General features: G+C 48.1%; 1 protein-coding gene across 2 annotated transcripts in view; it reads right to left on the bottom strand.

Annotated features, from left to right (window-relative positions):
- The window catches only part of GRAMD2A (GRAM domain containing 2A), an 83,752-nt gene that overhangs the window by 22,015 nt on the left and 38,217 nt on the right, over nucleotides 1–23,520 (bottom strand). For both annotated transcript variants that reach the window (XM_060260055.1, XM_060260056.1), the window contains exons 2-6: nucleotides 17,732–17,827; nucleotides 14,950–15,004; nucleotides 10,441–10,513; nucleotides 7,588–7,691; nucleotides 3,962–4,060 (exon numbers count right to left, since the gene is read on the bottom strand). In XM_060260055.1, coding sequence (XP_060116038.1) covers nucleotides 3,962–4,060; nucleotides 7,588–7,691; nucleotides 10,441–10,513; nucleotides 14,950–15,004; nucleotides 17,732–17,827 — 427 coding nt within the window. The remainder of the gene's footprint in view (nucleotides 1–3,961; nucleotides 4,061–7,587; nucleotides 7,692–10,440; nucleotides 10,514–14,949; nucleotides 15,005–17,731; nucleotides 17,828–23,520) is intronic.

Below are 23,520 nucleotides of genomic sequence, written 5' to 3'. Positions count from 1 at the left end.
TTTTGTAGCAGGAACTCCTTTGCATATTAGGCCACACAGGGGTCATTTTGTAGAAAAATAGGTGGTGGAGCTCATCCAGGGATTGTTATGCAGCTGCACCTACTATTCAATGGACAAGGAGGTGGAACTCTCAGAAGGAGAAGGTGGAACTCTCAGAAAGGTTCAGGAGCTGCGCTCCTTTGGGCTCCCACTGAATCCGAAGTCTGAGGCCACCCACCCCTGATGTAGCCAATCCTCCTGGGGTTTACAGTAGGCCCTGTGCTAAGAGCTCTGTAAACTCTTGGAGGATTGGCTACATCAGGCGTGGGTGGCCTAATATGCAAAGGAGCTCCTGCTACAAGAAAGCCCTGTTTATATTTATTTATTTAATTCCATTTATATCCTGCCCTCCCTGCCGAGGCGGGCTCAGGGCAGCTTACATGCTCATGAGTATGCATGGGTATAAAACATATAAAGACATAAAAGCCATAAAACTGTTTAAAACATAAAAGTTAACCTTTTGATGCTATGGTCTTAAATTCAAAGTTATGTTCTCTGTTAACAGGTCTTAGATGTTCTTTTCCGCTGCTGCTTCAGGGCAGCTTGCAAGAGGTGGTCCAGATGTCCCCTGAGGACTATAGTGGCCAACAATCTAGTTTGCAAATGCCTGGTGGAAGAGTGCCGTCTTACAGGCCCTGCGGAACTGTATGAGTTCTTGCAGGGCCCTAACTTCTTCACGCAACTCATTCCACCAACGGGGGGCCACTACAGAGAAGGCCCTGGCTCTAGTTGTCATGGGCCTGGCCTCCTTAGGGCCGGGGATTGACATCAGATTTTGTGACCCAGACCGAAGTGCTCTCTGGGGAACATATGGGGAAAGGCGGTCCCTAAGGTATGCAGGTCCCTGGCCATATAGGGCCTTAAAGCTAAGGACCAGCACCTTGAAACTAACCTGGTATACAGTGCAGTGCTTTCAGCCCAGGTTGAATGTGCTCCCATAAGGGAAGACCCAATAGCAACCTGGCTGCCGCATTCTGCACTAGTTGAAGCTTCCGGGTTTGAGACAAGGGCAGCCCCATGTAGAGGGCATTGCAGTAATCCAATCTGGAAGTGACTGTAGCGTGGATCGCTGTAGCCAAGTTGTCGCGTTCGAGGAAGGGGACCAACTGTCTTATCAGTCGAAGACGACATAAGGCTGATCTGGCAGTGGCCACCACCTGGGCCTCCATATTGAAGGAGGGGTCCAGGAGCACCCCTACACTTTTAACCTTGGGCGCTGGTGTAAGTAGCGCCCCACCAAAGGTCAGTAATAAAACCTCCATCCCTAGACCACAACGACTTAGGAACAGGACCTCCGTATATAAAACATTTGGGAGCATTCTGGCATACTGTGATTGTTGCTATAGTTTTAATATTGGGATGATGTTTTCATTGATTGTTCTATCTTTTTGTTGTAACCCGCCCTATGTCCTTCACTGCAGGGGAGGGCAGGATAAAGTTCAATAAATAAGTAAGGTAATCAGACAAAGTATTCATGGAAGAGACAGTCCTGGTCACCCAGTTTCAAGTAAGAGCCTGTATGGTGTGGTGGGTGCAGCTTCAGACTAGAATACAGGGAGGACCCAGGTTCGAATAGCCATAACCCAGATGGCTGAGGCTAGCCTGATCTTGTCAGATCTTGGAAGCTAGGAGGGGTTGGGCCCCAGTAGCACTTGGATGGGAGTCAGCCAAAAGAGCCTAGGGTCACAGGCAACAACAAACCACATCTGATAGTCTGTGCCCTGACTTTGATAGCTGAGGTTAGCTCAATCTTGTAAAAATCTCACAAGCTCAGCAGGGTTGGCCCTGAGAGCCAGTTTGGTGTAGTGCAGGGGTGGCCAATGGTAGCTCTCCAGATGTTTTTTTGGGGTACAACTCCCATCAGCCCCAGCCATTGACCATGCTGGCTGAGGCTGATGGGAGTTGTAGGCAAAAAACATCTGGAGAGCTACCGTTGGCCACCCCTGGTGTAGTGGTTAATAGCTGTGGACTCTAAGCTGGGAGAACTGTTTGATTCCCCCAGGGCTTTTTTTTGCAGAAAAAGCCCAGCAGGAACTCATTTGCATATTAGGCCACACATCCTGATGTCACCATTGCTTCATGCAGGGATTTTTTTGTAGAAAAAGCCCAACAGGAACTTATTCGCATATTAGGCCACACCCCCTGACATCACCATTGTTTCACACAGGGCTCTTTTTTTGCAGAAAAAGCCCAACAGGAACTCATCCACATATTAAGCCACACCCCCTGATGTAACCATTGTTGCACGCAGGGCTCTTTTTTGTCGAAAAAGCCCAACAGGAACTCATTTGCATATCAGGCCACACCCCCTGATGTAACCATTGTTTCACACAGGGCTCTTTTTTGTGGGAAAAGCCCAACAGGAACTCATTTGCCACACCCCCTGACATCAGCATTGTTTCACACAGGGCTCTTTTTTTGTTGAAAAAGCCCAACAGGAACTCATTTGCATATTAGGCCACACACACACCCCTCGGCACCATTGTTTCACACAGGGCTTTTTTTTTTGTAGAAAAAGCTCAGCAGGAACTCAGCAGGACATTCTGAAGGCCTGAAAAGAAACCGGGAGATCTGAGGCCTGCTGCCTCCTGCGACAGCTTTATCCTAAGCCAAGTGACACTCTTTGAACTCCACGGAAGTGGAGAAGTTGCGGTAATTACGGTCAAACTTGTAATTAGGGAAAAGATAACTGCTTCATTTATTAGATATTAGAAACACCTTCATTTGTTAGAGATTAGACTTTTTGCATGAAAAAGTTAGGAATTATTTTAATTTGGTTTTAAGGCTAGGGTTTTTTAGCTTTTTTAACTATGGCATTTGCTTATGCGGAAACAAAGAGAGAGAATTCTTGTTTTTTATATTCAAGCAAGGAAAAACTTTGCAATCAAAATTATATTTGATGTAGATTTCTTCCCTCTTTTTTCCCTTTGTGTGTGTTTTTTGAAACTTTTTGTATGCTTCCTGCTTTAAATTTTTTTAATAAAACCAAATCTGAAACTCCACAGAGGTCAGTGGGCTTAGAAGGCTGTTAACTCTGCTATAGATGGCACTGTTGAAGGGACAGAGGGTGGACAACACAATGCATCGCCTCTGTTGCTCTGACATTTATTTACTCCACCTTTTTCCCTATGAGGACCCGAGGTGGCCTACGTCATTCTCCTCTCCACTATTTTATCCTCACAACAAACCTGTGAGGAAGGTTAGGCTGAGAGAGTGTGTTTGGCCCAAGGTCACCCAGCAAGCTTCAAAGGCAGAGTGGAGATTTGAACCTGGGCCTCCAGGATCCTAGTATGACACTCTAACCACTGAGAGTAAAAAGAGGGACCACCACATAACATCTGCCTGGGAAAAGAGGCCCCCAGGAAAACCCCTGTGCAAATAGAAACTCGTAGATCCCAGACCTGCAGCTGCAAGAACAGTTGCCCTGACCTAGCATCTGGGTTCTCAACACTGCTTGTTTTTATTTGTTTTGAGAACACCTGCCTGGTCTCTCCCTCACATTGCGGTGTGGATCTTGTGCACGACTTGAACAATTGACAATTAATGCCTTCTCCATTGTCTGCTGCAACATTCTGGCAGGTCAGACGCACTAAAATAAAGACATTTCGCTCGACCACGTTGGTATGCAGAGGCGAAACCTGCTTGTCATTTGAGCAGAACAACTCTGCATCAAAGATGATACCTCTGGGCAGGGCTATTTTTTGTAGCAGGAACTCCTTTGCATATTAGGCCACACCTCCCGATACAGCTAATCCTTCAAGAGCTTACAGATCTCTCAGTACAGGGCCGACTGTAAGCTCCAGGAGGACTGGCTACATCAAGGGTGTGTGGCCTAATATGAAAAGGAGTTCCTGCTACAAAAAAAGCCCTGCCTCTGGGCCATGCAGGGTAACGCTAGAGGAAGATTTGACCCCAGACTCACTTTTCTGCTCGCGTTGGTGGTGATAGCCAGTCCATTGGGCAGCAGCCGGGCTGTCTTGTGCTTTTTTATCAGCTGGACAGAGACAACAGGAATAACCACCTGAAACGTAAAAGAAAAGAAAAGTTTAGCAGCAAGAGGTGTACGAACGGAAGGAGAAAATGATAGATACATTGGCGCCTATCACCAAGTTGGCAGCTGTCTGCAGACAGGAAAGGGATACAGAGCTTAACCCTTTCTACTGGTATGTAAATCACACTGATTTCTTTAGGAGGATAAGAGCCAGACCAGGGCCATTTAGAGTGTAGCCATGTTTCTATTCCTCCCTCACTGTACCTATAGACTGGGGGCGGGGGCAAACTTGTTTAACATAAGAGCCACATAGAATGCACATCAGATGTTTGAGAGCTGCAAGACATGGAAGGAAGGAAGGAAGGAAGGAAGGAAGGAAGGAAGGAAGGAAGGAAGGAAGGAAGGAAGGAAGGAAGGAAGGAAGGAAGGAAGGAAGGAAGGAAGGAAGGTAGGTAGGTGGGGGAGGGAAGGGAAAGGTGGAAAGAAAGCAACTTTAACTTTAAATGCATTCTCCAAGCTGCCAGCTGACTTGGCTTGGAGAAGTGATTTAAAAAGACCAATGCTTTTTCCATGCTTGCTGATGGGCCAGTGGTGGCTTTGAGAGCTACACAATAAGGCCCTTTATGGCCTGAGGCCTGCATGTCTTCAGGACCACCTCTCCCCATATAAGCTCCCCCTCCCCGGATTCTGAGGTCAGCTGCACTATATCTTCTCATGATCCCTGAGCCTAAGGATGCCCAACTGGCTTCAACAAGGGCCAGACCCTTTTCGGTCCTGGCCCCTACTCGGTGGAATGAGCTCCTGCTGGAGATCCGGGCCCTGCGGGACTTCTCTAAGTTTCGCAGGGCCTGTAAGACAGAGCTCTTCTGCCAGGCTTTTAATTGATCCAGCAGGTGTCCCCTGAAATCACTGCTCCCCCCAGCACCTTATGCTTATGTTGAACATTACCAGCCTATATATGGTCTATGACTTGTTGCCAATGATGTGGATCATGGTTTTTGTCAATTCTATAATAATAATAATAATAATAATAATAATAATAATAATAATAATAATAATAATAATAATAATAATAATAATAATAATAATAATAATAATAATAATTTTTTATTTCTATCCCGCCCTCCCCGCCGAGGCAGGCCCAGGGCGGCTCACAACATAAAATACATTATACATCAGTTATACTTATAAAATCATGGTTAAAACATGATTAAAACATGATTATGAGATTATCTAGATTGGATGTAGTTTGTTTGATGTTTTGTAAGGTTTCTTACTGCTGTAAGCCGCCCAGAGCCCGCTTGTGGGATAGGGCAGGGTATAAAACAGAAAATTAAATGAATTAAATTAAGTGTGTGTGAAAGAGCACAGTTTGGCTGACCCTGCTACAGTCTTATCTAGTGTCAGCCTGGTGTTGGGGTCAGCCTGACTGCTGCACAGAAATAAACAACAGCCAGTTCCCTGCTTTAGAGATGCTGTGACAGTCCCAAGAAGTACTTCAGGGTAGAGAAGTCACTTTTCAGGGCCCAGGATATAGAAGAGAAATGCAGACATATCAACCCGCTGGAGAGCTGGGAAAATGATTTGAACAGTCACAGAAAAAGTTCAAGAGGGCTGTTAAAAACAACACCAGGATGCAAAGCCAGAAGAATCCCACTCAGCGAGCTGAGTATAGGGAGTGGCAGTGGCTTTCTTCCTGTTTGATTGTTCTTTAAATAGGTAGAGCTACTGATACTGGGCTTTTTAAAAGGAAGTCTGTACTAAAAATGCAGCGTTTGGCAGATAACCTCTAGACAACAAATCCAGCAGCGGGACTGCAAAACAGAGGCCCACTGGATTTCCCCCCATGTGCCACAGAGACGGCCTCTCTGCCTAGAAAGCTCTTCTGCTTTGAGACTGAAACATGCCAATAAACAAACAACCTCCAGATTGCAGAGGTCAGTTCTCCTGGAGAGAGTGGAGGCTTTGGATGGGGCACTCCATGGCACTGAGGTCCCTGCCCTCCCCAGGCGCCACCCCCCCAAATCTCCAGCAGTTTCCCAGCCTGCATCTGGCTACCTGGCCCCCTTTTCCCCTCCGGTGGCCAGGGGGACCTGGCAACTCTAGCATCTTACACAGTCTAGTCCAGGAGTGGCCAAACTGCAGCTCAGGGGTCCCATGTGACTTTTTCACACATATTGTGCGGCTCTTGGAGCCCCCACCATTCCATTGGCTGACTTGGAGAAGGCATTTGTCTCTTTAAATTACTTCTCCAAGCCAAGCCAGCTTGGAGAATGCATTTAAAGAAAGTTGTTTTCTTTCCACCTCTCTCTCTCCCTCTATCATCTATTTGCTTTCTTTCCACCTTTCTTTTAATGCTTCCTTCCTTCCTTCCTGTCTTGCAGCTCTCAAACATCTGATGTTTATTCTGTGTAGCTGCAGCACAAGCCAAGAGCCACCTGGGGCTCAAAACGGCTCCCAGACCCTGCAACAGCCAGACCCTGAGTGGTTGGGGAGAGCAATAGGGGGAGAATGGGATTCCCCCTGCAAGTTTTGCAGGCCTCCTCCTTGTTTGGACTAACCAACATAATTAACTGAGCAGGGATACGCACAAATATCAGAGGGGGGAAGCAGGCTGCTCCACAGGTGCATCCAGTGTGAGAGAAGACTGCAGATTTGTACCCCACCCTTCTCTCTGAATCTGAGACTCAGAGCGGCTTACAATCTCCTTCTCCCCCCACAGGGTGTCTGTGAGGTGAGTGGGCCTGAGAGGGCTCTCACAGCAGCTGCCCATTCAAGGATAACCTCTGCCAGAGCTGTGGCTGACCCAAGGCCATTCCAGCAGCTGCAAGTGCAGGAGTGAGGAGTTAAACCCGGTTCTCCCAGATAAGAGACCGCACACGTAACCACAACACCAAACAGGCACAACCACAGGTGCAACAGTGTACTTGCATGCCTTTGGCACAAGTGAACCAAGACTGCAATCCCAGGAGAAGAAAGGACTTGTGATAAAACAGATATCAGATTACAAAGGTGGGATTTCATCAAGATATACTTCCACAATTGTGAGCCGCCCTGAGCCACTTGTTGGGAAGGGCGGGATATAAATCATAAAATAAATAAATAAATAAATAAATAAATAAATAAAATAAACAATTGCTGAGTGTTGGGTCCAGGCTCTGATAAAAGACATTGAGCTAAACAAAGGCACGACTAACCCGTGGCCAATTTGTTCTTTCTGTTTGAAGTGATTTCCCTAGGACAGGATCTTTTCAACACCTTTCCCTTCCTGGAGGAATCTGTTTTCTCGGTCTGTTTCACTTGGAATTCGAGCAAGGTGATGACACTGACTTCTGTAGTGGCCTCAGGTCTATCCACACCTTGCCTCCTCCCCCCAACTGCAAATTCTACACTCACTCACTTATGAGCAAATCCCACTCAACGTCCTGGGAATTACTTCCCAGGAAACACACACAGGGATTGACAGCCTGCCTCCAACAGAACCCTAGGAAATGCACAGCCAGTTCTGCAATAAACTGCCTTCTTCTTCACCGAGTACCCTGTGATGTTTAGCTTACCTTGATATCTTTTCCAAAAAGGTTTGCATAGAAACAGAGCCAGTTTGGGGAGATGTAGAGCCGGCCTTGGATGAGAATGTCTCTCTGGAGGGCGCAGGAGCAGACTGCAAGAAAGACAAGGATCGTGGCAGCCTCAGTCCGCAAACCAGTCTCCAAGTCCTGGGCTCCTGGCTACAGACCAAGTCAAGCGCTCGGCAATGCTCCCTCAAAGCTGTCGAGTCTTGTGAGCAACAATTCCACTTTGTGAGCTACTGGCATGAAAGCGGTGAGCTACTATATAAATCAGTTTGCTCTGGGGCCATTTTTCCTGAGCTAAGACAAAAACGTGTGAGCCGCAGGCTAAAAAAACAGTGAGCTAGCTCACACTAACTCAGCTTAGAGGGAACAGTGCTTATGAGCAAAAATTCTGCTTCGTGAGCAACTGGCATCAAAGTTGTGAGCAAGCAGTTTGGCTACTGTGTAAATTAAGTTTGCTCTGGGGACCTCCTATCTGAACTAAGTCAAAAACGTGTGAGCTGGAGGCAAAAAAACGGAGCTCGCTCACACTATCTCAGCTTAGAGGCAACACTCAGCTCAAGTGGCCAGCCTTTGGCCAGAGGTGGAATCAACTGGTTTCAGGAAGACAGCAACATCAAGGAACAGATGTGGCCCATCATCCCAAGCCCCTCCCGCAAATCCTCCACTGGCCATCACATGGGACAGGACAAGTGCAAGCCCCCAGGGAGTCTTTTGTTCATATAAGCTGAAATGGCCAGCACTGAGCTGGTGGAGAGAATCGAAGCAAGATGATGGGTTGATTGTTCTTCAGGGGAGCCAGGTGCATCATTATGCAGGGTAAAAAGGTAAAGGTAGTCCCCTATGCAAGCACCAGTCGTTTCCAACTCTGGGGTAATGTTGCATCACGATGTTTTCACAGCAGTCTTTTTAGGGGGTGGTTTGCCATTGCCTTCCCCAGTCATCTATACTTTCCCCCCAGCAAGCTGGGGACTCATTTTACCCACCTTGAAAGGATGGAAGGCTGAGTCAACCTTGAGCCGGCTACCTGAAACCGGCTTCCACCAAGATCAAACTCAGGTTGTGAGCAGAGAGCTCGGACTGCAGTACGTGCACGCACAGTACGTGCGCCTAATTTAAAAGCCCTGCTGGATCAGACCAGTGGTCCATCTGCTCCAACATCCTGTATCACAAGCAATGTTCCCTCTAAGCTGAGTTAGTGTGAGCTAGCCCACGTCTCTTTAGCCTCCAGCTCACACATTTTTGTCCTAGCTCAGGAAAAATGGCCCCAGAACAAACCAATTTCTGCAGTCGCTCGCAACTTTGTAGCGCAAAACTGTAATGCCAGTAGCTCACAAAGCAGAATTTTTGCTCACAAGACTCCACAGCTTAGAGGGAGCATTGATCACAAGCCAGTTACTTCAAAGGCCAAGGGGCAGAACTTCTTCCTGATGCTGCCCCCTGTGAATAGTATTCAGAACTTTTCTGCCTCTGGGCATAGGGGGTTGTCCTGACCTTGATAGCCCAGGCTAGCCCCATCTTGTCCGATCTTGGAAGCTAAGCAGGGCTGGTCCTGGTTAGTATTTGGATGGGAGACTCCCACAAAGAGACCGATTCCCCACTAGCCTTGTCCCGCTCTCCCGCTCCTCTTCTCTGTGGCGCTTCTGTCTGATTTTGCACAAGCTGCCGCAGGGCTGCAACTTGCTCAGCCTCTTTTCCACAGCAAGCAGAAACCGGTTTTCGGAGGATCTTGCTTGCCACTGGAAAGAGGTGGGCCAAGTCGCAGCTGCAGAGCAGCTTGTGCAAAATCGGAAGCTTTTTAGCTTGTAGAAACATCAATTGAGGGGTGACATAATAGAGGTTTACAAGATAATGCATGGGAAAGAGAAGGCAGAGAAATACTTTTCTCCCTTTCTTACAATACGAGAAGTGAGCACTCCATGAAACTGCTGAGCAGTAGGGTTAGAACGGATAAAAGGAAGTCCTTCTTCACCCAAAGGGTGACTAACACATGGAATTCACTGCCACAGGAGGTGGCAGCGGCTACAAGCATAGGCAGCATCAAGAGGGGATTGGATAAACATATGGAGCAGAGGTCCATCAGCGGCTATTAGCCACAGTGTATTGTTGGAACTCTGTCTGGGGCAAGTGATGCTCTGTATTCTTGGTGCTTGGGGGGGGGGGCAGTGGGAGGGCTTCTAGTGTCCTGGACCCACTGACAGACCTCCTGATGGCACCTGGGTTTTTCTGGCCACTGTATGACACAGAGTGTGGGACTGGATGGCCCGATCCACTGGCCTGATCCAACATGGTTTCTCTTATGTTCTTCTGGATGGAAGCCCCATGGAGAGGAGGAGTGTGAGACCAGGACAAGGGGAATCGGTCAGAGTCAGGCAATGGCAAACCATTTCTGAATGGCCTTGAAAACCCTACGGGGCTGCCGCAAGTCAGCTGCAACTTGATGGGGGGTAAGGAGGTTGCCCTCAGTCCTCTTGGCCAGTAGCCACTGATGGACCTTACCCTGTCAAATCCTTTTTAAAAATATTATCCATGCTCATGGCCATTGCTACGTCCAGTGGTAACAAATTCTACAATTTAAACACTCATGGAGTACAACAGGACCTAAGCTGCCCTCAGATTTTGCTGGATTCTTGAAATGCTTTAAAAATCTGCAAACACCATTTGCACAGAGGAGACAGAGGGAAGCAAAAGTCCGTATCCCAGGGAGTAAGGGCTACAACGCACTGACCTTCTCGGAAAGAGTAACTGTGCCTCAAAACGGCTCTCTAACATGCACCTTCCTCTCTCTGCCACAAGGTGGCATTCTCTGCTTCCTGTTTCTCCCCCCCACCTCCTCACCTTTCAGCACACTCTCCTCTGTGGGGATGTCCTTGAATAACTTGTGGTACTGGGAATTGTACTTATTTGGAGCCTGGAAATCAAACAAGAGACAAAGAGTCAGGAAGTCACAGCGATTCCTCCCAGGATACTGCCAGCCGGTACGGGGACGTCAAATGATAAATCTGAGATACTGCTGTTTTATTTTTCTCCCAGCAGTGATTCCCAGATCCGTTACAAAGAACATGCTGGTCAGAGAAGAAAACACAAGGGGAAGCATTTTGCAGGCAAGAAAGTCAGGTCCAAGATATGGGGAGACAACATTATTGCTAGAATAAGAACCTGAGGAGTCCAGAGCTGTTTCTGACTTTGGGGGCTCTCCTTCCTTCACAACTTTCCAGTTTGGTATAATGGTTAGGTACGTGGACTCTTATCTGGGAGAACTGGGTTTGATTCCCCCCTCCTCCACTTGCAGCTGCTGGAATGGCCTTGGGTCAGCCACAGCTCTCATAGAGGTTGTCCTTGAAAGGGCAGTTGCTGTGAGAGCCGTCTCAGCCCCACACACCTCACAGGGTGTTTGTTGTGGGGGAGGAAGATAAAGGAGATTGTGAGCCGCTGTGAAACTCTTGAGTGGAGGGTGGAATATAAATCCCATGTCTTCTTCTTCCTTGCACATGGAGCCCTACACACACAGCTCTGCGGCAAGGACACCGTTCCCCCACTAGAACGTGCAGAGATCCGTGTACTAAGGGAAGTGATTCATGGACTGCAGTGCTAATTCAGTGATGGAGGAGAGAGCAAGCCATCTCCAACTCCTCCTCACCGGGAGCCACCCAGGGAAAAAGCAACTGCTAATTGCATTTCGATGACATGGAGAGCAGTCGCCCCCACAGATCCAGTTTAAATCTGTGAGGAATCTCTGCTAAAGAGCACGTCTCGCCCGGGGAGGGAAGGAAGGTTTTACCCGCCGGGGTGCCATTCCAGGTGTTCCGTAGGCCACAAGTCAGGTCTGCTCCACAATTTGAGCAGCAGACTCTAAGCGGCTGGCCGGAAACCAGCCCATGGCCCGTAATCTACCTTGTACCATACTTGAAAGCAGGGCTTTTTTTGTAGCAGGAACTCCTTTGCACATTAGGCCACACACCCCTGATGTATTCAATCCTCCTGGCGCTTATAGGGCTCTTATACAGGGCCTACAGTAAGCTCCAGGAGGACTGGCTACATCAGGGGTGTGTGGCCTAATATGCAAAGGAGTGCCAGCAACCAAAAGAGCCCTGCTTGAAGGAGAATACAGATAAGAGAAAAGCTCTCCTAACTGAGGCTGTTTCTACGCAGGTTTCTGTCCTAGGCTTTATGGTGCTGGAAATGAGGGCTTTTCTCTTACTTCTCAGAAAAAGTATTTGTGCACCTTTAGGGCTTTCCCTCATTTTTTTCCTGATCTTTCTTAAGCCTGTTTTATTACAAAGTTTTGGGAAGGATCTCAGTAAAACCTAGATGGACCCCATGTGGGCGGAAAAATTCAGATTTTCTTGCCCACGTGGCAGCCATTTTCTGATCCCTGATTATGTCCCCATGGCAGACGTTTCCCTCTCCCACAGGTGGAGGGCTTGCTATTTATTTATTTATTTAAATCAGGAATAGAATATTATTAGATCAATATACTATTGCAACAACATGTGTAGCAATATGTGTAACAGATCCTATGTATTCACAGTTTTAATTTGTTAAAAAGTGAAGTCTCCATCCCTTTCCCTTGTGGAGAAATAAGGGGAAAGGCATATCTCTGCGAAGGAAAGGACAACATGACTTGTTAAAAAAAAAAGAATGAAATATGAGAATTCAGAGAACCTGTTACACACATATCGTTACACATATTGGTACAAACAGTACTCTACTGCTGATTTTTTAAAAACAATACACCTATTGTTAATATGGCATATTGATTTAATTATATTCTAGTGCCAGTTTATATATAACAAAAGCTCCAGTGTCCCGGAGAGGGGAGACTGAGCTTGGGAAACTTCCCATGAGAAAGCTTTGTAAATGCTGCATTTTATCAGCAGCTGCAAAGAAGGAGGAGGGGAGGGGGAGGAGAGGGGAAGTGGACAATTGGATTTACACCCCGCCCTTCACTCTGAGCCTCAGAGCAGTTTACAATCTCCTTTCCCCTCCCTTCCCCACATCAGTCACCCTGTGAGGTAGGCGGAGCTGAGGGAATTTATGATTGACCCAAGGTCACCCAGCAGCTGTATGTGGAGGAGGAATCAAACCCGGTTCTCCCAGATTAGAGTCTGCACACTTAACCACTACACCAAACTGGCTCTAATGAAGAAACTGCACAAGCCCACCCCCATATGAAAGCCACCCAAGACACAACTAAAAACTGAGCTTCTGCCTTTGTCTGCAAGGACACAAACACAACAGGACTGACTGACCAGAGTCTTGTGCGCCCCACTTTCTTCTTTTAAACTAAAATCCAAAAGGCGCACCAATGTATTTTAGATTCATACAGCAAGAATGCATGTCTGGTATCTCTCAGATGTTAAGGCAGGTCTAACTAGTATTAAGCACTAGATTCAATCCAGTAACAACTTAAGAGGCCAATTTGATTTTCGGAGTATAGGCTTTCAAGAGTCCAAGCTGTCTTCTGCCTGCACTTTGACTAAATGAAAGTGAACAGCCAGTTTGGTGTAGTGGTTAAGTACGTGGACTCTTATCTGGGAGAACCGGGTTTGATTCCCCACTCCTCCACCTGCACCTGCTGGAATGGCCTTGAGTTAGCCATAGCTCTGGCAGAGGTTGTCCTTGAAAGGGCAGCTGCTGTGAGAGCCCTCTTAGCTCCACCCACCTCACAGGGTGTCTGTTGCGGGGGGAGAAGATATAGGAGATTGTAAGCCGCTCTGAGTCTCTGATTCAGAGAGAAGGGCGGGGTATAAATCTGCAGTCTTCTTCTTCTTCATCAGATATCCAACTATGGTAGTTTGGACTCCTGAAAGCCTGTACCCCAAAAATCAAAGTGGTCTCTTAAGAAGCTACTGGACTCAAATCTCATTCTTCTGCAGCAGACTAGTACAGCCACCCTCTGAAACTAACCAGTCATAAGCAAATCTAAATATGTGGTTTTTACTGAAGAATATAGGAAATGCCTGTTTGGCTCAGATCAAGGTTTGCATAGTCCAGAATCTTCAGCAAAAACTCTGATATCTGTCACCTGCTGGGTACTTCCCCTGGAAATTACTCAGTGGTCCATCAAAGAATTGCTGTTTATCTTCACCCCTGAAAGAGACTACTAAGAGAACAGCTCCGCTAATGGGAACTCAAACAACTACACTTCTGCTATTCTCAAAAATGCATAGTTAGGCCTGATCCTAGATTCAGGGCTGGCCAAACTTACTTACTGTAAGAGCCACATAAAATAAACATCCGATGTTTCAGAGCAGGAAGGAAGGAAGGAAGGAAGGAAGGAAGGAAGGAAGGAAGGAAGGAAGGAAGGAAGGAAGGAAGGAAGGAAGGAAGGGGGGAGGGGGGAGGGAGGGAAGGAGGGAAATAGATGGGGATGGAAAGAGAGGTGGAAATAAAACAACTTTAATTTTAAATGCATTCCCCAAGCTGCCAGCTGGCTTGGCTTAGAGAAGTTATTTAAAGAGAAAAATGCCTTCTCCAAGCTAGTTGATGGGGTGGGGTGGGGGCTTTGAGAGCCGCACAATATCTATGAAAGAGTCACATATGGCTTGCGAGCCACAATTTGGCAACCCCTGATGTTTAGGATCCTCCCCTGGCTTTCTTGTTTAAATTGGGATCTCAGGCATTTGCACATGACTGCAGCACACACCAAATTCATTTGCCAGATAGCATTGGCATGCTCAGTGTGTGTGTACTCACAGAAGCACCACACACTGTTTAAATCAACGTCACACAGGTGAGCTCTTCTTGTGTGCTGGCATCACATTTCAATCAGCCCTCAGCCTGAACTCAGCAAGGGCCCCGAGAGATACCAGCATCTGGCTACCCAACTCTGTGTACCTCCAAGACCCTAACTCCCTCCACTGAATCGGCATGATCTCATCAGAGGCTGCCAGTCTTATAAGATTAGGTCGATCAGATCCATCAAGAACGCTAATGGCCTGAGGCCCAAAACGAAATCATTTGTTTCCAAACAACCTGCCCCCTCCCTTCTGCGCAAGGACGGCAATTCTATGGCTTGTGGTCATCCACTTGCAAAGACATTTCTAGCCCTTCCACAGAGCAGCTGAGACAGAAAATCACATTCCGCTGCAGCAAATCCCCCCCATCACCCCAGCCGAGTGCCCGTGCTGGGGGAAAGGCAAAAACATAGCAGATGTCACTAAGCTGGAGGCCTGCGAAGATCAAGCCAAGGGCGGGAAGAGAAGCAGCAGCAGAGGAGATGAAGGTAGAGACTTTGGGTACCGCAAGACAGATGGCCTCCAGAGGAAAGGTACGTGGCACCCCCATACGGTGTTCCTGGAGGCTATGAAAAGCAGCCTAGGGAGTGCCAGATTCCCAACTCACCACTTCCCGGTGACATTTCTTTAGCTCCTCCTTGACGGCATCACTCAAGTGCAGGCTGAAAGGCAAACAGAGATCCCGTTTGAAGCAGTTCCTGCCTCCCAGCAGTTCAGAGACCACCCCGGTTACATGGTGGACGTATTGCCAGTGTCCAGTGCATTGAAAGGCCTTGCTCTTCCTGCAGCCGAGTAACCCAGTGCAGGCAACTACGAATTCCACCAGGCCAGAACACACTCCAAAACAGGGGTGGCCAAACTTGCTTAATGTAAGAGCCACATAGAATAAATTACAAATGGCTGAGAGCCACAAGAACATCAGATGAGGGAGGGAAGGAGAGGTGGAAAGAAAGCAACTTTTAACTTTAAACGCACTCTCCAAGCCACTGGCTAGCTTGGCTTAGAGAAGTGATTTAAAGAGCGAAATGCCTTCTCCAAGCTGGCCACACAATATGTGTGAAAGTGGGAACGTCAAGAGCCACACAATATGTGTGAAAGAGCCACATGTGGCTCCCGAGCCACCCCAGCTCTAAAATGGACCAAGGCCCTGTGGTACATTACAGTTCCTTTGGGCCTGCAAAACAGAGTTGTTCCACCAGGCCTTTGGTTGAGGCGGCGGGTGGCCGGGTACGGCCTCCCCTGCTTCACCCCATCTTCCTTATTCCATTGACAAATGGGTGTTCCACCTAATTCGCAAATATTTGTCCCTCTTTTTTTGATCTAAATTTTATTGGGTTTTAGTAAACGGTTATTACATCCAGTACATTATACAACGAATATATACTTGTTAACAATCCGTTTTACCCCCCATTGTTGACATTTACCATAAAGTTACCTTTGTTCTCACTTGTAAATCAGGTCTTCCGTATCCATTCATAAAACATGGTCCATGTTTGGATTCTTCCTTCAGACTCATTAAAATGTCCATATCCCATCAGGCATCCACACAACAACACCTGGGGATTTTGTGAATTTGTTCCTTCAACTTGTTTCGTTATCTTAAATGATGGGGTTTAAAATCTGATGGTTGTTTTACTGTTTTTAACGCTTTATTGTGGACCTGCCCGGAGCCTGCTTGCAGGGGTGGACAGGATATAAGTGGGAAGGAAGGAAGGGAAGGAGGGAGAGGGGGAGGGAGAGGGAGAGAGGAAAGGAGGGAGGGAGAGAGGAAGGGAGGGAGGGAGAGAGAGAGGGAGAGGGGAAGGGAGGGAGGGAGAGAGGGAGGGAGGGAGAGAGGGAGGGAGAAAGAGAAGGAGGGAGGGAGAGAGGAAGGGAGAGAGAGAGGGAGAGAGAGAGAAAAGGAGGGAGAGAGGAAGGGAGGGAGGGAGAGAGGAAGGGAGGGAGGGAGGGAGGGAGGGAGGGAGGGAGGAAGGAAGGAAGGAAGGAAGGAAGGAAGGAAGGAAGGAAGGAAGGAAGGAAGGAAGGAAGGAAGGAAGGAAGGAAGGAAGGAAGGAAGGAGAGTATGAGGCTCTCGACCGCAGAGGATCGATTCTTGCAGAAAGGGGAGAAAGGAATTCAACTTGGAAATGTTTACAAGGCCTTCCTACCTACAGTTGCCAACTTTGGGTTGGGAAATTCCTTGAGATTTGGGAGCGCAGCCTCCAGGAGACCAGAGTAGAATACCATAAAGTCCACCCTCCAAAGCAACCATTTTCTCCAGAGCAGGTGACCTCTTCAGTCTAGAGATCAGCCATAAATTCCCAGGACTCACCTGGAGCCTGGCAACCCTATTCCTGTGTCCAGGGCTGACCCTGCCATTAGGCAAACTAGGTGATTGCCTAGGGCACTGGTCTTCAGGGGACGCTGAATTGGGTACCTCCAATGTGGCTTGGTGGTGTTATTAGCGGGGGGGGGGGGAGGCAGCTTTGCTTAGGGTTCCAGACAGTCTAGGCCCTGCCTGTGTCTGACCATGATACAGCATGGGATGGGAAGAAGAAGAATTGCAGATTTATACCCCACCCTTCTCTCTGAATCAGAGACTCAGAGCAGCTTACCATCTCCTATATCTTCTCCCCCCACAACAGACACCCTGTGAGGTGGGTGGGGCTGAGAGGGCTCTCACAGCAGCTGCCCTTTCAAGGACAGCTCTGAGATAGCTGTGGCTGACCCAAGGCCATTCCAGCAGGTGCAACTGGAGGAGTAGGGAATCACACCCGGTTCTCCCAGATAAGAGTCCCCCCACATAACCACTGGAACAGGGGCGTAACCTCAGAGACAGAGAAAGTGGTTATAAAACAACATTCTTATTGCAGCTGCTAGACTTTCAATGGTGGCTAACTGGATAAACTCCTCTTTGCCATCATTAGAATATTGTTTTTAGAAATTATGGGAACTGTTTGTAATCAATAAGGTAGCTTGCAACTCATTTGAATTGAATTTAGAGCAGTATGAAGGATGTGTTTCTTCTGTTTGGTTTCCTTTAATATCCTATTTAATGGAACATGATATTGTACCTCGGAATGCATTTAACAGAAAACTGATTTATTTTTGATTTGGATTTATTTTGTATATTCTGCACAACTGACTTTCAGACCTTGTACTTTGTTTTCAACATTAGATTGATCTTGTCCATGTGAACTGCACGGACGTGTCATGGTTGTAATTGTAAGCCTTAAATAAAGTTTGCTTTTAAATGGGGGAAAAAATAAAACTTTCTTGGTTAACCCAGCTGGAGAAAACCAAGAAGGTGGCTAGAGGAGATGAACCAAGCAGCAAATGGGAAGAAGGGAAACAAAAGCTGAACTTTGGTCTGCAGTCAGGTCCTTCGAAGTCCAGCCCTCGATGCTCACCTGCCGTTTGGAGAATCCAAGCTTTTTTCCTTATGCAGTGCCTCTGGTTTGTCCGGACTGTGCATGGGCCCTGCCTTCTCATGCATTGGCTTCGTGCTAGAGGCAAACAGAAGGGGAGAAGGTAAAATAGGCATAGGGTCACAAGGCAGAAAAAAGGGCGTTTGATGGAGCAAGTAGCCCACCCAGGGTGCAATCATGGCCACTGCAAGCAGAGATTCAGTTCAGTTTCACTGAATCTGCAGCGACTCATCTGTAGAACCAGAGACTTTTTGTTAAGTACAGGGTTACAACCCCTAGGAATTCTTTCACCCAGTGTCTGCTGCAGGGGAGGTGTTCCTGGAGGCTATGAAAAGCAGAATACGTGCTTTCGAGTTAGAGTGCTGGAGAAGATTCTTGAGAGTCCCTTGGATGGCAAGAAGATCAAATCAGTCAGTCCTAAGGGAAATCAACCCAGACTGTTTCCTGGAAGGTCAGATGCTGAAGCTGAAGCTCAAATATTTTGGCCACCAAATGAGAAGGGAGCACTCCCTGGAGAAGACCCTGATGCTGGGAAAGACAGAAGGCAAAAGAAGAAGGGGATGGCAAAAGAGGAGATGGCTGGACAGCGGTACTGATGTAATTAACATGAATTTGAGTGAACTTCGGAGGATGGTGGAAGGCAGGAGGGCCTTGGTCCATGGGGTCGCAAAGAGTCGGACTTGACAGTGCGACTGAACAACAACAACATAGGTTGAGCAACAACATACATGCAAGCTTTCTTTCTGAGAAACAGGAGTGACTTCCTTCATAGGGCCAGGGGAATTTCCTCTCCTTCCCCCACTCTAATCCTGCTGCAGTACAGAGCACTCTGATGCAATGGCATTAAAAAGAAACAAGCCGGCTTTGGAAATGGCAAGCTATTGGTGGAAAGAAATGCATCCCACCTGTCAAGAGCAACGGCACGGAAACTAACCAATCAGCACCTGCGACAGCCACCTAATCCCATTATACATTAGTATGAGGCAGAAGAGAAGCCTTGGCTAACAGAAGGGCGTTCACTAATCCCACTGATGTCTGAGCACTTGGGAAGAGGAGACTTGCCCACAAAGAAGGCATGATCCGGGCAGGAAATGACTGTGCACGTCTCCTTTCCCCCTTTCCTCTCAGAGTAGAAATGGCAGTCGGTCAGTCATTCTTTATTACGGTCATCTGACCAATCATATGAGAGTAGGAATGTTCCATACAAGCCCTTATGGGCCTTGCAACTCAGCACACTGTGCTGAGGAACAAAAGCGCCACACTAGGCTGGGAGAGAGCTGGAACTCTTGGCTTTATAAATGTATATCTAAAGATTTTGAACACGAAGCAGGGGCGGTGGCTCTGGTTAGTACCTGGATGAGAGACCACCAAGGAAGCCCAGGGTTGTAGCGTGGAGGCAGGTAAAGGCAAACCACCTCTGAACATCTCTTGCCTTGAAAATCCAACAGGGTCGCCGTAAATTGGCAGCCACTTGACACCGTCAAGATACCCTTGACCTGGATAGCCCAGGCTGGCCTGTTCTTGTCAGATCTTGGAAGCTAAGCAGGGTCAGCCCTGGTTAGTTCTTGGATGGGGACGTCCATGGTCGCTGCATACATTTATTTATTAACCATTTATTTATTTAATTTATATCTCGCCCTCCCCGTCAAGGCAGGCTCAGGGCGGCTCACAGTACGCGGGTCAGCAACAGCATGCCCAACCATTGAACAGTAAATATAGACAATAGTAAATATAAAAAGGTTAAAACATTTTAAAACATCTGGTGCTTATTCGACGTATCCGAACAACAAGATATTAGCGGTGGTAATCAGACTGGTCGATTTTTAAACTTCTGGAGACAAGCCACTGGTGGTGTTTCCGGGCCCAATCCATCACAGTGGGTGTCGTTTTAAAAAAGCATGGTGGAAGAGTGCCGTTTTGCAGGCCCTGCAGAACAGTGTGAGCTCTCACAGGGCCCTCACCTCCTCCGGCAACTCATTTCACCAGCTAGGAGCAGCGATGGAAAAGGCCCTGGCTCTCGTTGACGCAAGCCTAGCTTCTTTGATGCTGGGGACCATCAACCGGTTTTGGGTTCCGGACCGAAGTGCTCGCTGGGGCATATATGGGGACAGGCGGTCCCTAAGGTATGCAGGACCCTGGATATATAGGGCTTTAAAGGTGATAAGCAGCACCTTGAAGCAAATCCAGTACACTATTGGTAGTCAGTGCAGTGCTTTCAGCACAGGCCGAATGTGCTCCCATAAAGGAACTCTTATTAACAACCCGGCTACAGCATTCTGCACTAGCTGGAGTTGCCGGATTTGGTACAAGGGCAGCCCCATGTAGAGGGCAGTAATTGCAGTAATCCAATCTTGAGGTGACCGTAGCATGGATCACAGTAGCTAAGTCATCACGATCAAGAAAGCGAACCAACTGCCTTACCATTCGCAGATGGTAGAAAGCTGACCTGGCAGTGGCAGCTACTTGGGCCTCCATCATTTGGTGTAGTGGTTAAGTGTGCAGACTCTTATCTGGGAGAAACAGGTTTGATTCCCCACTCCTCCACTTGCACCTACTGGAATGGCCTTGGGTCAGCCATAGCTCTGGCAGAGGTTGTCCTTGAAAGGGCAGCTACTGTGAGAGCCCTCTCAGCCCCACCCACCTCACAGGGTGTCTGTTGTGCGAGAGGAAGATAAAGGAGATTGTGAGCCGCTCTGAGACTCTTCAGAGTGGAGGGCGGAATATAAATCCAATATCTTCATCTTCTTCGTCTTCATCGTTAAGGAGGCATCCAAGAACACTCCTAAGCTTTTAACCTCGGGTGCTGCAGAAGCTGCGCCCCATCAAAGGTCGGTAAACAGACCTCCGGTCACAGACCGCAGCAACTTAGACACAAGACCTCCGTCTTCGTTGGATTTAATTTCAGTCCACTCAGCCTAAGCCACCCTGTCACAGCTTGTAATGCTGCCGACAGATCTTCCAAGGTGGAATCAGACTGGCCACCCATCAACAGGTAGAGCTGGGTGTCATCAGCGTACTGGTGACAACCCAGTCCATGCCTCTGGGCAACTTGGGCGAGGGGGTGCATATAGATGTTAAATAACATCGGAGAAAGAACCACTCCCTGCGGCACTCCACAAATAAGTGGGTGTCGCCGGGATAGTTCTTCCCCTAGTGCCACCCTCTGTCCCCGACCCTGGAGAAAGGAGGAAAGCCACTGCAAGGATAACCCCTGAATTCCAGCAACGGCGAGGTGACAGGTTAGTAACTGATGATCAATCGTGTTGAACTCTGCCGACAGGTCTAATAACATCAGCACTGCTGAGCCACCTCTATCCAGGTGTCTCTAGATGTCATCTGTGAGGGCAACCAGTACTGTCTCTGTCCCAAAATCCAGATAGATGTGGGTTTAGCACAGAAGCGTCATCCAGAAAACTCTGGAGCTGCACTGCCACAGTCCTTTCAATAATCTTGCCTAAAAATGGCAAGTTGGACACCGGCTGATAGTTTGCCAATTCAGCTGGGTCCAAAGGTGGCTTTTTTAGAAGGGGACGAACCACAGCCTCTTAAAGAGGCCGGGGAAAGGTTCCCTCAAGAAGGGACTGGTTAACAATTTCCCTTAGGGGAGCCCATAGCTCCTCACGGCCAGCTTTTATTAGCCAAGAAGGGCACAGGTCCAGCCTACAGGTAGTTGGGCATACAGTGGAGAGTATTCTGTCAACTTCCTCCAGGCTCAGTGAAGTGAAAGAATCCAAAACTGGACTAGAAGATGTGCTCGGGGCCTCGAGTTCTATTACTGTTTCTAAAGTGACTGGGAGGTCGCGGCGGAGTGACAAGACTTTATCTGCAAAGAAGCTCGCAAAAGCCTCACAGCCGATATCCGATTCCCTAGCATTTGGTATACCCATCAGTAGGGTAGTTAAGAGACCGAATTGTTCTAAATAATTGTGCTGGGCGCGAGTTCGCAGACGCAATCATGGCCTTGACCGCCATCTTATAGGTTCTCATAAATGCACTATAAGCTGCTCTTGACACTTCATTGCGGGCTTGTCGCCACTGCCTCTCTAGTCGTCTGAGCCTCCGTTTCATTTGCCGTAGCCCCGGCGTATAGCAGGGCACCAGCTTTGTATGGGGGTGCAGAGGGCACCCGGGAGTGATTTCATCGATGGCTGTGATGAGCCTGTTTTGCCAGGTCTCCACTAGCTCATCTAGGGAATCGCCAGGGGACCAAGGATCCCGAAGAGCCATCTGAAACTGCAGAGGGTCCATTTGGCTCTGTGGGCGAGCAAAAATGCGCTCACCGCCCAAGCAGGGTTGGAGCGGGACATTCAGACGGGCCTTCAGAGAGTAGTGGCCCAACCACGGCACTGCATCTGCAGTAATTCGGTCCACTGTCATTCCTGCCACAAAGATCAAATCCAGGATGTGACCGCCTTGATGGGTGGGAGCTGTTACATATTGCGAGAGTCCTAGCACCGCCATGGATGACACTAAGTCCGACGCCGAGTGGAAATAGTAATAAAGGCAAGCAGCGTCAAAGCCTCCATTCCTCTCTTGCCTTGAAAGGCTACAGGGTCGCCATAAGTGAGCCACAACTCGACAACCCTTTCCACCGCAACCCAAAAGTATAAAGACCATCAAACACTTGTGTATCAATGCCAGCATATGCAGAGACCCACAGCCAGTTGCAATTTGCCACTGAGTGCACCTGCCAACAAAAACCTGGTTTCGCTACCATGTAATGTGTGGGAGCTCCGTGGTGGAGAGTGGTAAAGCTGCAGTCCTGCAGTCCTAAACTCTGCTCATGACCTGAGTTCGATCCCGGTGGAAGCTGGGTTCAGGTAGCCAGTTCGAGGTTGACTCAGCCTTCCATCCTTCCAAGGTCGGTAAAATGAGTCCCCAGCTTGCTGGGGGGGGGGAAGTGTAGATGACTAGGAAAGGCAATGGCAAATCACCCTGTAAAAAATCTGCCGTGAAAACGTTGTGAAAGCAACGTCACCCCAGAGTTGTAAATGACTGGTGCTTGCACAGGGGGCTAGCTTTTTAATGTGTGGGAATCTTTGAAATCTTACAGAGTTAAGTAGAAAGATGATGATGATACTGGATTTATATCCCTCCCTCCACTTTGAATTTCAGCGTCTCAGAGCAGCTCACAATCTCCTTTACCTTCCTCCCCCACAACAGACACCCTGTGAGGTGGGTGGGGCTGAGAGGGCTCTCACAACAGCTGCCCTTTCAAGGACAACCTCTGCCAGAGCTATGGCTAACCCAAGGCCATTCCAGCAGCTGTAAGTGGAGGAGTGGGGTTCTCCCAGATAAGAATCTGCACACTTAACCACTACACCAAACTGGCTCTCCAAAGAGAGCTGGAGGTAGTTCTGAACAGAGGCTTGCGAAGTTTTGATTGTCAGAGGTATATAGCTCTTTAGGTGCCAGTGGCTCCCACAGAGACACACAAGTGGACAGTACAAAAAAGAATCTCCTGTAGGCTCAGCTTCCTCCAACAGACCCACCTTTGGGTCCTTTATATAGCCAACAGCCTGGATTATCGGTTAACTAGCTCAGCAGGGAACTGTTGGAAAACTCAGAGCAAACAGCGCTTGGGACAAAAGGTTATCCTGTGGGGAGAGAGAGATCAACAAAACCTTTGAAGGGTTGCAATCTAAAACACTAGAGAGGGCAGGGAATAACTGAGAACCAAGCCATTCAAGATAAGAGAGATAGATTCAGATATCTTTCAAGATAAGAGAGGCGAAAGAGCTAAAAGGGGAGCCAGGAAGCCAAACAACCCA

This window comes from Heteronotia binoei, chromosome 19 (assembly GCF_032191835.1).
Source record: "Heteronotia binoei isolate CCM8104 ecotype False Entrance Well chromosome 19, APGP_CSIRO_Hbin_v1, whole genome shotgun sequence".
Classification (NCBI taxonomy): Eukaryota; Metazoa; Chordata; class Lepidosauria; order Squamata; family Gekkonidae; genus Heteronotia; species Heteronotia binoei.
The sequence above is the reverse complement of the archived record's forward strand: the minus strand, read 5'-3'. Positions and strand labels throughout refer to the sequence as shown.